The 14,969-nt window shown below is 42.8% G+C and overlaps 1 protein-coding gene across 1 annotated transcript; it reads right to left on the bottom strand.

The window, feature by feature from the left end:
• Positions 1-9,776: 9,776 nt before the first annotated feature.
• LOC120052997 (zinc finger protein 251-like) lies at positions 9,777-13,478 on the bottom strand. The gene is made up of 3 exons (XM_039000250.1): positions 13,447-13,478; positions 12,958-13,069; positions 9,777-12,777 (listed from the first exon to the last, which is right to left on the bottom strand). Exons 2-3 carry the CDS (start codon positions 13,058-13,060, stop codon positions 11,921-11,923), a joined length of 960 nt encoding a protein of 319 aa, XP_038856178.1. The 5' UTR covers positions 13,061-13,069; positions 13,447-13,478; the 3' UTR covers positions 9,777-11,920.
• Positions 13,479-14,969: the final 1,491 nt, after the last annotated feature.

Below are 14,969 nucleotides of genomic sequence, written 5' to 3'. Positions count from 1 at the left end.
GAATGCTGGCGGTGCTTTCACTCTAGTGGTAGCATGAGACGGAGTCTACAACCCACACAAGTGGCTCAGGTAGTGCAGCTCATCCAGGATGGCACATCAATGCGAGCTGTGGCAAGAAGGTTTGCTGTGTCTGTCAGCGTAGTGTCCAGAGCATGGAGGCGCTACCAGGAGACAGGCCAGTACATCAGGAGACGTGGAGGAGGCCGTCGGAGGGCAACAACCCAGCAGCAGGACCGCTACCTCCGCCTTTGTGCAAGGAGGAGCACTGCCAGAGCCCTGCAAAATGACCTCCAGCAGGCCACAAATGTGCATGTGTCTGCTCAAACGGTCAGAAACAGACTCCATGAGGGTGGTATGAGGGTCCAACGTCCACAGGTGGGGGTTGTGCTTACAGCCCAACACCGTGCAGGACGTTTGGCATTTGCCAGAGAACACCAAGATTGGCAAATTCGCCACTGGCGCCCTGTGCTCTTCACAGATGAAAGCAGGTTCACACTGAGCACATGTGACAGACGTGACAGAGTCTGGAGACGCCGTGGAGAACGTTCTGCTGCCTGCAACATCCTCCAGCATGACCGGTTTGGCGGTGGGTCAGTCATGGTGTGGGGTGGCATTTCTTTGGGGGGCCGCACACCCCTCCATGTGCTCGCCAGAGGTAGCCTGACTGCCATTAGGTACCGAGATGAGATCCTCAGACCCCTTGTGAGACCATATGCTGGTGCGGTTGGCCCTGGGTTCCTCCTAATGCAAGACAATGCTAGACCTCATGTGGCTGGAGTGTGTCAGCAGTTCCTGCAAGAGGAAGGCATTGATGCTATGGACTGGCCCGCCCGTTCCCCAGACCTGAATCCAATTGAGCACATCTGGGACATCATGTCTCGCTCCATCCACCAACGCCACGTTGCACCACAGACTGTCCAGGAGTTGGCGGATGCTTTAGTCCAGGTCTGGGAGGAGATCCCTCAGGAGACCATCCGCCACCTCAGCAGGAGCATGCCCAGGCGTCGTAGGGAGGTCATACAGGCACGTGGAGGCCACACACACTACTGAGCCTCATTTTGACTTGTTTTACGGACATTACATCAAAGTTGGATCAGCCTGTAGTGTGGTTTTCCACTTTAATTTTGAGTGTGACTCCAAATCCAGACCTCCATGGGTTGATAAATTTGATTTCCATTGATCATTTTTGTGTGATTTTGTTGTCAGCACATTCAACTATGTAAAGAAAAAAGTATTTAATAAGAATATTTCATTCATTTAGATCTAGGATGTGTTATTTTAGTGTTCCCTTTATTTTTTTGAGCAGTGTATTTATTGACTGTCTAGAACTGGCAAGGATGTAAGCTAACACGTCTCATAACTTCCTGGTATACTATTTATTGATTGTATTATTTTCCATGTGTCACACTGTTTTAATTGAGTAAATAATAGGAAATGCAGTAAATCAAGAATCTGGTTAGAATATGATAATGTGTCTTTGCACAAGATAAGAAATCAGGGGAATTACTTCTTACTATCCAAAAACTGACCAAGACTCAATTCTGGTTAACACATTTGAACACATGTGCGGAGGGGAACCGGGCGACATGTCCTCGCGACATCGTGACGTGTTTTATTACACCGTACGTCATCTTCACGCAATCTCATTGGGCTACTGGACCGAGACAAAGGCCTTTCTAAATTCGATTTGTTCCCGAGTCCTCTCGCCTCCTTTTGAAATAGGCCAAAGGTAATCGAGGAGAGCCGGCGAGGAGATCGAACGTGGACGAAAATGTGCTTGTATGAAATGAGAAGCTGCTTCTCCACAATTTCCATCAGGCAAATGACAGGTAGATCCCAAAATAAATATGTAATGTGATAAAAACAAATTAAGTTAGCTGCGCAAGACATTTAATTGATAAAAGGATAAGTAGCATATCAATCTTAATGTGTGCATGCTTTTCTCCTCTGAAAGTATAACAGCTGATTCAAAGGGGGTGAGGCAGATTAAGGCAATTTCCATAGGCAGCCACATAGAGAAGTGCGATTAGACAATTCCTAAGACACTTTAGTCCTCACCTTTGGGCACAAAACACCCATTGAATTATATAAAAATATATAATAAATCACTCACAGCCCAAGATAAACATTTTATATCCACCCAATGTCTGCCAGGTTTTGGGATGACGTCGTCGCTGCTACCTGTGCCCACTGAGTTCTTGTGCGCATCTAACGTTAGTCTGTATAAACCGGATGCAACCCAGATATAGACGGTCCATGAATCGGCGTATGTGAACATGAGTTGATTACCTTAAACTACGGTCAGACATTTTAAATGCAGTCTCCAGTTCTTATTATACGTCAGTGATTGACACGCTCCTCGACCACTTATCGGTTTCCGGATCACGGAAGAGAGACAAAGATTATGGATATTCTGACAAGATACACGTCTCTCCGCCCTAACAATGGGAGTTATTGTCCACAAAGCGGCACGGAGGGCTGTCTAGCTCCCGACTAAACTTTCTTTGGATTGGTGGATACGTCTCATTATTGTAATCCATTTTTGAATATTCGATGAGGGTTGTGGACGTCAACCGCCAATACTCAATGGAGATAGAAGGTACGCTACTAGCCTCATGACAATAATAGCCATCTCGAGACGATTCCGATGTAAAAAAAAAAAAAAAAAAATCCCCCAAAGTTGCCGGGATGTCACGTCGTACTTACACTCGTAACAACTTAAGCATTACGAAGCTTCTATTCGATCAAATAAAGCTCACGTAGAAAATAAGCCATAACATTTTTTGTTGGCAAAATTCAACACTATCACTATCACTGACTACAAAAACTCCTTGCTTGGTGGGCGAAAATGGTCAAACGCCACCTTCTGGAGGGAGTCAGATTTTCCTCCGAGTTGGGCCTCTCTTCCTCCCTGGGTCTGATGCCAAGCAGTCGCCATATCAAACGGTGATGCAGCCAGTCAAGGTGCTCTCAATTGTGAAGCTGTACTATCTGAGGGCCCATGTCGAATCTTTTCAGTCTCCTGAGGGAGAAGAGGTGTTGTCGTACCTTCTTCACAACTGGGTTGGTGTTTGTGGACCATGCTAATTCCTTAGTGATGTGGACACCGAGTTACTTGATACTCCAACTACAGCCCCGTCAATAAGGACGGGGACGTTCTGAGCCTCGGTTTCCTGTAGTCCACGATCAGGTCCTTTGTCTTGCTGCCGTTGAGGGAGAGGTTTCCAGGTCACTGACCTCATCCCTATAAGCTGTAGTGTTGTCACGATACCAACATTTTACAAATGATACCAGGCCAAGTATCGCAATACCACAGCAGAAATATTCAGTGACCTAGCGTCCTGTTCGCTCCGTCCCCTCCAACGCTTGTTCCTGTTTTTCTAAACGCTATGCACGTGCTTCACAAAAAACCTGTCACTGATATTACCACTTCAGGAATACACATGCATAATGATCTGCATGTCATTGTGGCAGTAAGGGGAAAGCACTGCATGAAACCTTTACTCTTCAGTTGTAACACACTCACACTCTGTCTCTCTCCCACAAACACATACTGCTCCCAACTTTAAAAACGTTATGCACAAAATAACGTATCGAGCACCAGAAAGATAATCGATTTAAAAATATATATTTTAGGCTTGCATTAGGTCCATATGAATCCTACCTTTGAAGCAGATCTCATGAGTAGCAGACCCTTTTCCTTTCTTCAAATTTGTCCATGACTGAACAATGTTGTTTGTTATCAAACCAGTAATTATCGGCCAAGGCTTAGTTTAACACGGCCCACGACCTGGTTTGTGAAATTACATCAAATGTGCACGAAATCGTGGGTCATATTTCTTTTTTATTACCATTTGAGCTTAGAGATGAGCAGTTTTATTTGCTGTAAATCTGCACACATGCCCGTTGCAAAGCTGTTTTTCTTCTCTGGCACTGCTGCGTGACAACGAACTTGCAAAGCCTACCCAGACTGGCCTGTGCACTGGTTATACCAAGGATGAAATGATATACAATGTATCAACTTTGCTCACTCTACGAGCTGCTCCAGTGTATCAAATGTACAAATGTAACAACAGATAACTGATCAGGGACTGCATCACAGCTAAATTATACTTTTTTAAATGATGGAGGAAGAGATGAGCATGAAGAGCGGATGGAGAGAAGCAGGTAAGTGATGGCTAGAATGGGATGCGGTTGGCTGATTACAAGAGACTAGTTGCTAAATTCCTCTTGCCACTACGCTATATCTGACTGGGTAAATAGCTTTTGAGTTAATGTGGACCCAGTGACTCAGACTTGAGCACTTAAAGTGCCAGTGCCATAGTCCTGGTCCAACTTCAGCCATAGGGACTTGTGACGTGAGCACAGGGGACTCAAGGTTTAGTGACTCTACTACATCACTGGGCGAAACACTACTCTCTCTCGCTCTGCACTTGTGTGTGTCTTTTTGAGCCTGAATTAGGAATTTACATGGCCAGATAATTCTTATATAATCAGGGGTGAAAGTAGATTTAATTTATTCCCGGTATGGATGAGCTTAATCAGAATTAAATATAAAATCCCTATTAATTCAACAGGATCTCTGTGGACCAAGTTGTAAAGATTTGCTATTTAACCTTTAAAATGTATTACATTTTATTGTGGTATAAACTCAACCAGTCATGTTTTCATCTGATCGGTGGAGGCTCATCATGAGGAAGGGGAGGACCTTCCTCCTCAGTGAATTTCATTTAAAAAAAAAGTTAAACCTGAAAAAAGTTATCCTTTTAAGATAAAACTTTTCTAAATATATTCACATCTTACCAAATAATTGATTATAAAACACTGTTTTGCAATGAAGGTCTACAGTAGCCTCAACAGAACTCTGCAGGGTAGCGCCATTAAGTAGCCGGAGGACAGCTAGTTTCCGTCCTCCTCTTGGTACATTGACTTCAATACAAAACCTAGGAAGCTCTTGGTTCTACCCCTTTCCATAGACTTTCACAAGAATTATGACAACTTCTGGAGGCAGTCCTCCAACCTATCAGAGCTCTTGCAGCATGAACTGACATGTCCACCCAATCAAAGGATCAGAGAATGAATCTAGTACTGAAAGCATAAGCTACAGCTTGCTAGCACTGCAGTGCATACAATTAGTTGACTCGGAGAGAAAGACAATAGTTGGACAGTTTCGAACAAATTCATTTCTTAAAAAATGGAGAAGCAAGAAAGAGATTTTTTTCCTTCTCACTTTCACTTAGGTAGCTAGTTTTGTCTACTCAAAAACACCCATCTCAAACAGAGTGGGATGCCATGTTAGCTAGCTGGCTATGGCTAGCCAACACTGGTTGGTAAGCTTTTGGTTTTAATTTAATGCCACCGGGGCCCGCTAGTGTAACTGCTAAACTGCACTGCATGACAATGATGTAGGCTCTGTGTAGCGATTATGATATGAACGTTTGGCTTGTAAAGGTTTTGTCGCCTGGTCACACAGCCTGGGTCACAGACAGCTGATGTGTTGTGCACTAAAGCCCACAAGCGAAGCACGTAGATGCGAGAAGAAATTAACGAGCAAAGTGATTATGCTGTTTGTATGTGGCTGCTATGAAAGTGAACTGTGTTTGCGTGTGATCAGGGGTGTATTCATTCCGCCGATTCTGTTGAAAAACTTTTCTGAAACGGAAGCAAACAGAACAGGGATAAACATACCAGAATTTGTACAATAGAAACTCTTGTTTGCAACTGTTGGATTACACCTTAGATCAGCTAGATGCAGGCAAGTGTACAAGGCGGTATTGAATGTGTCACTGTCTGTCACCTTGATTACTCAAATGTTTCTCTCGACCTGTGCACCTACATTGTAAACTTCCATTCTTAGGCTAGGTTGTAGCAACCTCATGATGGCTACAGGGCAAATTTGAGTATCATGTAGTAACCTAAACCTATCAAAGTTACATTGAGCTGGGTGAAAGGAGTATGAATGACTGTCACCCAATATGCTGTAAAATAAATAAGGCAATGCGCAACAGTTTGCTGTGTGTATCAAGAATGGTCCACCACCCGAAGAACATCCAGCCAACTTGACAACTGTGGGAAGCATTGGAGTCAACATGGGCCAACATCCTAGGGGAAAGCTTGGCACCTTGAGTCCATGCCCCAACAAATTGAGGCTGTTCTAAGGGCAAACATTTGGAAGGTGTTCCTAATGTTTTGTACACTGTATATGTTTGTCATATTTCTGCTGTTGGGAAGAAAATAAGATGTTGTGCAGAAAAATATATGTTGGTAGGACAAGGCTATGTATGTGTACATGGAAGTCAGTGATTTATGTTTACTATAGGTTAATGAGGCAATACAAATGTGATGTGACTAAAATGAAAGGGCATTTAGTTGACAATAACTAGATGAAATCATTCAAACGACAAAAGTGACTTAATTATATTTTATAAGACTAAATGATATGTTTGTCAAAATGAATAGACCATATCTAACATTAACACTGCTCCGCCTGCAAAATGTACCTCTTGCCATTCCTCTGTATCGGTCGAGGATCTTGACACTACTGGGACTGGCGAGGACGCGCTCCCGTGCCACCTTCATTTCCAGTAGCTGTAGTTTCCTCCGCAATGCCCTGTTTTCTTTCTGGCTTTGAGTTATTTCCAAACGAAACACTGCATAGTCGTCGTCTACGAGTTTACAGATGTCTGCCACGGCTGCATTTGCTAGCACCTCCATGATGGAGGCTATTTGAGTGTGAAAAACCATACAGTTAGCCATTGTTAGCAGTTAAATTGTGTAAGTAACGCTTGCTAGCTATCAACCAAGTCCTGCCTCCAACGCGAATAAAACACTACCTGAGGTAACTAGTGTAATGCTGTGCAGTTAAATTAGTCATATTTTAATGTCCATGGTGTTAATAAACGTGTAAATAACAAAAACGCTTTCGTGGAAAATGTTCTTGTTCACTTCCGTTTACACTGAAGTGAAAGGATCTTATGGGTTGGCGTCATAGTGCAAAGGGTGTGGTTAATTGAAAAAGGTATGCGCGCTGTTCTTTGAAATACGGTACTGCTTATTACAAGTCTAATCTCCTATTCATGATCACTATCTTTCAAACTCAGACCAGACTTGTTTAGAAATAGAGTAGAAAATAATGACTTTATTACGTCTAAGTAAGCTTATATTCAGTTGTGTTTGAACAGCTCTCTAAAAACAAGTATTTACACAAGCCTGTTTCAAATGACAAGTTAACAAAGGGTTATTGAGGGGTATGTGATTAATTACCATCTTACCCCAAGACACGATAACTATAATATTTTAGCTAAAGAATAGTTCACAGAAATCCACTGCGTACATCTCAAGCCACACTGCTACAATTTCTCCCCATTGTGGACACTCCTATGTCTGATCAGGCTAGTCAGGAAGGCGAAGCTCTTGTAACATAGTTTGCACTTGAAGGGCTTGTCCTTGGTGTGAACGGTTTGATGCGTCTTCACATAGTTTGCATGGGCAAAGCACTTCCCACATGTGGGGCACGCGTACGGCTTGTCTGAGTCAGTTCTAATGCTCAACTTCCCACATTGTGACGCAATGACACCAGAGGAGGTAGAAGCAGGAGCCACCACACTCAGGTGGTTAGACTTTGAGCTCCCTCCTTGACCTCTAGCCATTGTTTGGGTGTTGTTGGGATTGTGTGCTGTGTTATAGGCTAAGTACCTCTCGTGGTGAACACCCATCGTGACCCTGTCTGTATTTGTGGGGTAACCACGAGATGACCCGGGTCTAGCGTGTCTCAGTTTTCTATGAACCCAGTCACTAGACATTAGATGAGACCCTGAAGGAAAAGACTGATTTGTTGATAGACTACCACCAGGGGGGTCTCCCACCACGCTCTGTGAAGGCTGAAGCCTAGGGTAACCTGCTCTGTTTATCATGGATACTGTGGTGTTTGTATCAAAGGAACAGGAGGGTCTATCTCTATCAGCCTCAGGTCCTGCTTCATCCCTGCACTGAGACTGTGAAGAGAAGGGTCTGGGCTGCAGACTGGAGCCTCTGTCTCTCTGATGACCACCAGGACTGAGGTTGTTCAGACCACCTGTCCACTGCTTGTGTTCTATATAGTGGTTGTAGTGGAGTCTCTGTCCCTCGCGGTTGGGTCCTGGTTCTGACTCGGAAACGAAGAGTGACGGCTCCTGATCCATGGTCGTGATCCGGCGCCAGGGTTTGTGACCAGCCGCTTCATTTGTCCAGTCTCTCCCGCCAGTAACACTGGATATCAGCAGGTTTTCATGGACTGCAGACTGCAAACAAAGATTGTTCAGAAGAGCATATAAAGGTTTATAAAATAAACTCTTTGTTGTTCACACAGAAACATGACATATTATTAACCACAGTGAAGCGTAACTAACACTGTGATAAAGGTACCTAACAATATGGAGGTATTGGAGTTAATTATATATATACACACACTACCGGTCAAAAGTTTTAGAACACCTAATCATTCAAGTGTTTTTATTTATTTTTAATATTTTCTACATTGTAGAATAATAGTGAAGACATCAAAACTATGGAATAACACATATGGAATCATGAAGTAACCAAAAAAGTGTTAAACAAATCAAAATATATTTTATATTTGAGATTCTTCAAATAGCCACCCTTTCCCTTGATGACAGCTTTGCACACTCTTGGCATTCTCTTAACCAGCTTCACCTGGAATGCTTTTCCAACAGTCTTGACGGAGTTCCCACATATGCTGAGCACTTGTTGGCTGCTTTTCCTTCCCTCTGTGGTCCGACTCATCCCAAACCATCTCAATTTGGTTGAGGTCGGGGGATTGTGGAGGCCAGGTCATCTGTTGCAGCACTCCATCACTCTCCTTCTTGGGGAGATAGCCCTTACACAGCCTGGAGGTGTGTTGGGTCATTGTCCTGTTGAAAAACAAATGATAGTCCCACTAAGCGCAAACCAGATGGGATGGCATATTGCTGCAGAATGCTGTGGTAGTCATGCTGGTTACGTGTGCCTTGAATTCTAAATAAATCACAGACCGTGTCACCAGCAAAGCACCCCCGCACCATCACACCTTCTCCTCCATGCTTTCCAGTGGGAAATACACATGCAGAGATCATCCGTTCACCTACTCTGCGTCTCACAAAGACACGGCGGTTTGAACCAAAAATCTCCAATTTGGACTCCAAACCAAAGGACAAATCTCCACCGGTCTAATGTACATTGCTCGTGTTTCTTGGGCCAAGCAAGTCTCTTCTTCTTATTGATGTCCTTTAGTAGTGGTTTCTTTGCAGCAATTCGACCATGAAGGCCTGATTCATACAGTCTCCTCTGAACAGTTGATGTTGAGATGTGTCTGTTACTTGAACTCTGTGAAGCATTTATTTGGGCTGCAATTTCTGAGGCTGGTAACTCTAATGAACTTATCCTATGCAGCAGAGGTAACTCTGGGTCTTCCATTCCTGTGGCGGTCCTCATGGGAGCCAGTTTCATTATAGCGCTTGATGGTTTTTGCGACTGCACTTTTAAATAAACTTTTAAAGTGTGCAAAGCTGTGGCTATTTGAAGAATTTCAAATCTATAATATATTTTCATTTGTTTAACACTTTTTTGGTTACTACATGATTCCATATGTGTTATTTCATCCATATGGTGTTATACAATGTAGTTAAATAGTAAAAATAAAGAAAAATCCTTGACTGAGTAGGTGTTCTAAAAGTTTTGACCGGTAGTGTATTAAAAAAAGTCCAAACATTCTCTGCAATGATACAAAATAACCAAGTTAGTCAGCAGAATCAATGTAGTATTTAATTTAAACAAAATGGCATTGGAATCATTTTTATTGTTCAAAACGATACGTGACAAGTAGAATAACTTCTCACTATGGTAACACTTGACCATTTCTGTAAATCTGGTACCCTCGCTTTGATCAAATTAATTTTAGAATACTTAGTTAAAGGTTCAACATTACATTACACAGCTTCATGTCAAGTAAACATGAATTAAGGCACTATCATTTCCTCACTATAAAACACCAGTATCAACCTAAAGGCCCAGTTTCACTCTTTATCAGTGAATCATTTTTACAGACACCATCACACCAACCATCACCATTTCATCTACTCTGCCTCATCATACTCATTCTTTCCTCAGTTCACCTCATCCAGTTCCCTACTGCATCCAATACCAACAGAATGAACTACAAACAAACTAACTAGTACTATATTACACCTCACGACCCACTGGGCACAAACTGGTTAAATCAACGTTGTTTCAACGTCATTTGTCAACGTATTGTGAGGTGGAATCTATGTGAAAAATACTTTGCATTTGAAAAAAGGTATAATCTTTTTTATTTTTACCTTTGAAACAACGTCATCTTCAAAGTAATATCCACTTTAAGAAAAAAATAGGCTAGACATTTGATCTATCTACAAGCTCTGCTTAGCTTTGATATTCGTCATTGACTATTACCAATGTGCTATTGTTAGAATGATTGTTGAGAAATGTCCACTTAATAGATTCACTGTTACTATTGAAGTCATTCTAAAGGGTAGGTTTAACAGAGCAAATGAAATGTAACCATACTTCATCAATCATATCGTCAATGATGCTATTTACTGTAGGTCTCTAATATAGCATTTGGAAAGTCATCAATGGCTATTGTTTCAATTCAGCCCAGTTTTAAACTAAAAATAGACAATACATATAGGCCTAGAGTTTTCAAGCTTCGGTTGGTTTCAAATGGAATCTATAAATTCATAATAAATGTTGGATTCACATCAACCAAAAATAAAAGTTTAAGAATAAGATTAAATCAAACTATTTAAAATGCATTATTTGATTTAGATCTATTTACAAAATATATACATATGTTGCCAAATGTTTTATAAAAGAAATAAGGCATGAGAACCCGGGAATTATTGTGTGATAACTCCCTCCTAAGGGCTGTTTCCCCGGCCCTTGGCTTCGTCTTGGGCATAAGAATAGCCCTTAGTCGGGAGTTATCACACGATAATCCCGGGGTTCTCATGCCTTATTGCTGAAACAACATCTAGGTTGCTAAGAGAGATATCCAAATAGTCATCACCAATTTCAAGTTAAGATAGTTGTTTTATGAGATCGCCAGTGTCTCAAGTATGAGGGCAATTGCACCACTATAGTGCACCACTACAGGACAGCCAGCCAATAGTGGCCGCTAGATCTGCACTATCGTCTAGGATTGATGTGCATTCCCAATAATACACTAGTTTCCCCGTGGACCAGCTTGTACATAAAGCATCCTCTATTCAGGCTGCAAAGGCTTCATTTTTCTCCTTAACTAGCTTTAAATGGTCAGCAGTGGGGGGGGGGGGGGGGGGGGGGGGAATGAAAAATATGTGTACTGTTGTAATAAAACAACATTTTCCACCACTATTTTCCGACACCTTAGGATGTTGCACACACTTGGCTGAACGCGGTGGGCAACATCTTAAGTTGTCAGACACTCCAAGTCATTTGGTTGTGCTATTAGATCAATCACAGTCATAACACATTAAGTTATTGTATAAATAAACAAAATATCTGACAATGTATTCCCATTTTAACTTTAGTGTGATTTTCAAAGGTTGAAAGAGCAGTGATAACACATAGGTGAAAACTGAACCAAAAATCTGACACAATTTGGTTTGACTTTTAGATGGTTGAAAGCATAGTGATAACATTGGGAATTCAACAAACTTTTAGCAGTCATTTTGAGTGGGTGAAAATAGGTTGGAATCTCATTGATCAACGTATCTACCAAAAATTACCCAATTATCCATGCTGAAATGACATGGTGTACCCAGTGGGTATACAGTATTCGTGGGCCATGTGCATTCTCTGCTGGTGTATCCTGAGGTAGCTCCTCTGAGAAACATTCCCCGCAGTGTGTACAGGTGAACGGCCTCTCTCAAGTGTGGACCTTCAGGTGCATCTTCAGATCGTGCTGGCGTGAGAACCTCTTCTCACACTGGGGACAGCTGTAGGGTTTCTCCCCTGTGTGGACCCTCTGGTGCCTCTTCAGGTTGGACGATTGGGAGAAACTAGCCCGGCACAGGTGGCAGCCGAATGGTTTCTCCCCTGTGTGCATCCTCTGGTGGATCTCCATCTGTTTGGGGAAACTGAAGGCTTTCCCACAGAATGAACATGGGAAGCGCTTCTCTCTGCCACCGGATCTACTGATAGCGTTACTACTACTGTCATTTGTCAATGGGCTTGTGTAGCCATTTAGTGTTGAGGCACTGGCATTGTCTGAGGTCTGGTTTAACAGGATTGTGTGAGGAGAATGAAGGCCAGGTAGTGTCTGAGTTATCGCAGGGTCCATGTTCCAGTTGATAGATCCTATAGAAGGCAGGCTGAAGGCAGCACCTGTTAGGGGGTTAACCTGAGGCACCATCAGTCTCTCTGAATCACAACTATAGGAGCAGGACGGAGCATTGCTAGCCGAGTCAGCGTCTGTTCTCATACGGACACCTCCCCGTCCCCGCAGACCAAATCTACGCCTCGCTCTGGTCTCAGCCAGTCTGTTGTCATGGAGACTAAGTTCAGTTGTTGTTTTGTGTTCGACTGTTTGTTTCTGGTTGTGGTTAACAGTGTTGTTCCCCAGCCCATAGTTGAGGACGCTGTCCCATCCACTGACCTCAACTATGTCGCCTCTAGTCCCGGCCTGCTCAGTGACATTGTCCCCTGGGCCCTTGGTTGCACCCGTCTGGGTCTGGGAATCCAAGATGGCCACCCAGTCTCCTCTGTTAGCCTCCAGCCAACCACCTGCAGGAAGAGGTTAGAAAATAGACTTTACGAAAAAAAAAAAATGTCAAGTTCGTACATTATGTGTGGTTTTGTATGTAAACATAGGTTCTATTGATTTAAGAAAAAACTATCCAGGCAAATTTCTAATCCCATTGAAGATCTATTACTGTATGTAGGCTATATGTATTTCTCCCCTACCTTGCTCCCCCATCTTTAGTCCACTCAGCAGGTCAATACTCTCTGGTCCATCTTCTATTGTCTCCTCTTTGACTAGCAGCAGATCAGGCTTCCCATCCTCCATGTCTACTGACTGTAAGAGATACAGAGTGAGAGGATGTTGGATCAAGAAATTTGATATGAGCACCCTGCTATGGAGCATCTTCTAATTGGGCAATGAGGGATTGAATACTATACAAACATGTTAGTTAATTTGATTACTTGACACTCTTTAATGGTTTGATCATTCGAAGACATGGTCCACACTTAAGACAAAAATGTATCAAGACCTGGGCCCGTATCTACAAAAGAGTTTGAGTAGGAGTGCTGATCTAGGATATTTCCATATAGTCTTATTCGTTATGATCTAAAAGGCAAAACTGATCCTAGATCAGCACCTCTACTCTGAGAGGCTTAGTGGAATACGGCCCGACCTAATACCATTCAGACAATAGTTTACAGTTGGCTCACCTCAGTGATACTGTGTGTGGTCCTGTGTTGCTCAGCTGGTTCCTCTGTGGGTTCAGGAGGAGGTGTAGTCTGGTTGTCCTCCATGACCATGGTCCCCTCAGGGTTCCCCAGACCCTCCTCCTTCACCAGCAGCACCTCTGGACCCTCCTCCTCCTGGAAGAGAGAGGTGATACAGATTACACAGACATACAGACATACACTCCCTCAGATACATACACACAGATAATAAACACACTTTAATGATGGATGGGCCATACTTGTGAACATTAGAAACAGTTTATATTCAAACAGTTGCTCCGTCACAAAATGTGCATCAGACAATTAAAATCGTCAATTTACTTGCACGTGATAGAACGCTGCATTGTAGCTGGTCCCATCAGATAATCTGGTATACGTTAGCCCTATGCTAACTTCACCAGATGACTGATTATTTTCTGGAACAGAATTCCACATCAGCCTATCAAAAGATCTTAGACTTTATATTCACCAGCAAATGGTATTTCTTAAAATAGGTCAACCCAGGCCACCAGAGGGATATTTTAAACCTACATATTTAAGGTTGCCTTTTGTTCCATTCGTCTAACAAAATGTTGTGTGCCAATATTGCATTGATGCATCCTTGACAAGGCTACTAGCTAGTAGTACTAATGTTAGACAATGTTCCGCAATAAAGATGTAGGAGGATTATACAACATGTAAGTTTATATTCAAAGTCGAAGACTCGTGGTCTTGTCAAATAGTTGTAATTTACCCTTACTGACATCACCAATTGGTGGTGTGATCCACTAAGGCAGTAAGCCCAGAGACGGCAAGGTACGATGGCAGCGAGTTTGAATCCCCCTCGAGGCAAGGATTTCATTTTGAGGAAAAAGTGATCCACTGTGAGCCCTCGACTCAAATAACGCAATGTGAAAAAGTAGATGATTATAAAAATGCATCTAAAACATTGTACATGGAAATGTAGCCTACAATTCTATGTAATATAGCCTATAGTAGTAACAGGCTTTATGTAGCAGTGCCAGTAGCCTGTGTGTCGGTCAGCAAGAGGGACTCCAACAAGAAGCTACTCATAAAATGTTTTGCCTGCACTTCTCTTCACACAAATTAGTGTAGGCCTAATATCTAGCTTCTTACTTTTAGTTGTCTCTATGACTATGGACACCCTGAAAGCACTGAATGGTCTTGTGTTACTACCTTATTAATAGGCCTACGGCGTGCAGTAGGATGCGTTGATCAGTTGATTGACAGGTGTATTGTAGAACAGGGCCGGTCCAAGGCACAAGCGGCATACACCCCATGGCAAAATTTATAGAATTGCAGGAACTTAAAAACTGAAATTCTCTCCCTGCCGTCAAAGGGGGATCATTAAAATGTTTTGCCGTGAGGTGGTGGGCCCCCTCAACTAAATCTCGCTTAGGGCCCCCAAAAGCTAGGACCGTCCCCTGCTTTAGAAGACACACTATGAACTTTCCTCTAGTGTGGATACTCGCCAACGTGGGTTTGAGTCTGGACTCGTGATCACA

Source organism: Salvelinus namaycush, chromosome 8, assembly GCF_016432855.1.
Source record: "Salvelinus namaycush isolate Seneca chromosome 8, SaNama_1.0, whole genome shotgun sequence".
NCBI classification, from domain to species: Eukaryota; Metazoa; Chordata; class Actinopteri; order Salmoniformes; family Salmonidae; genus Salvelinus; species Salvelinus namaycush.
Note: the sequence above shows the minus strand (reverse complement) of the source record. Positions and strands in the feature narration are given on the sequence as shown.

Bases quoted from the DNA above. Each gene is read 5' to 3' on its own strand.
- LOC120052997 (XM_039000250.1), bottom strand. From the start codon at position 13,060: ATGGAGGATGGGAAGCCTGATCTGCTGCTAGTCAAAGAGGAGACAATA. The intron at 12,778-12,957 runs GTAGGGGAGAAA...CTCTTCCTGCAG, and splicing joins ACTAAAGATGGGGGAGCAAG to GTGGTTGGCTGGAGGCTAAC.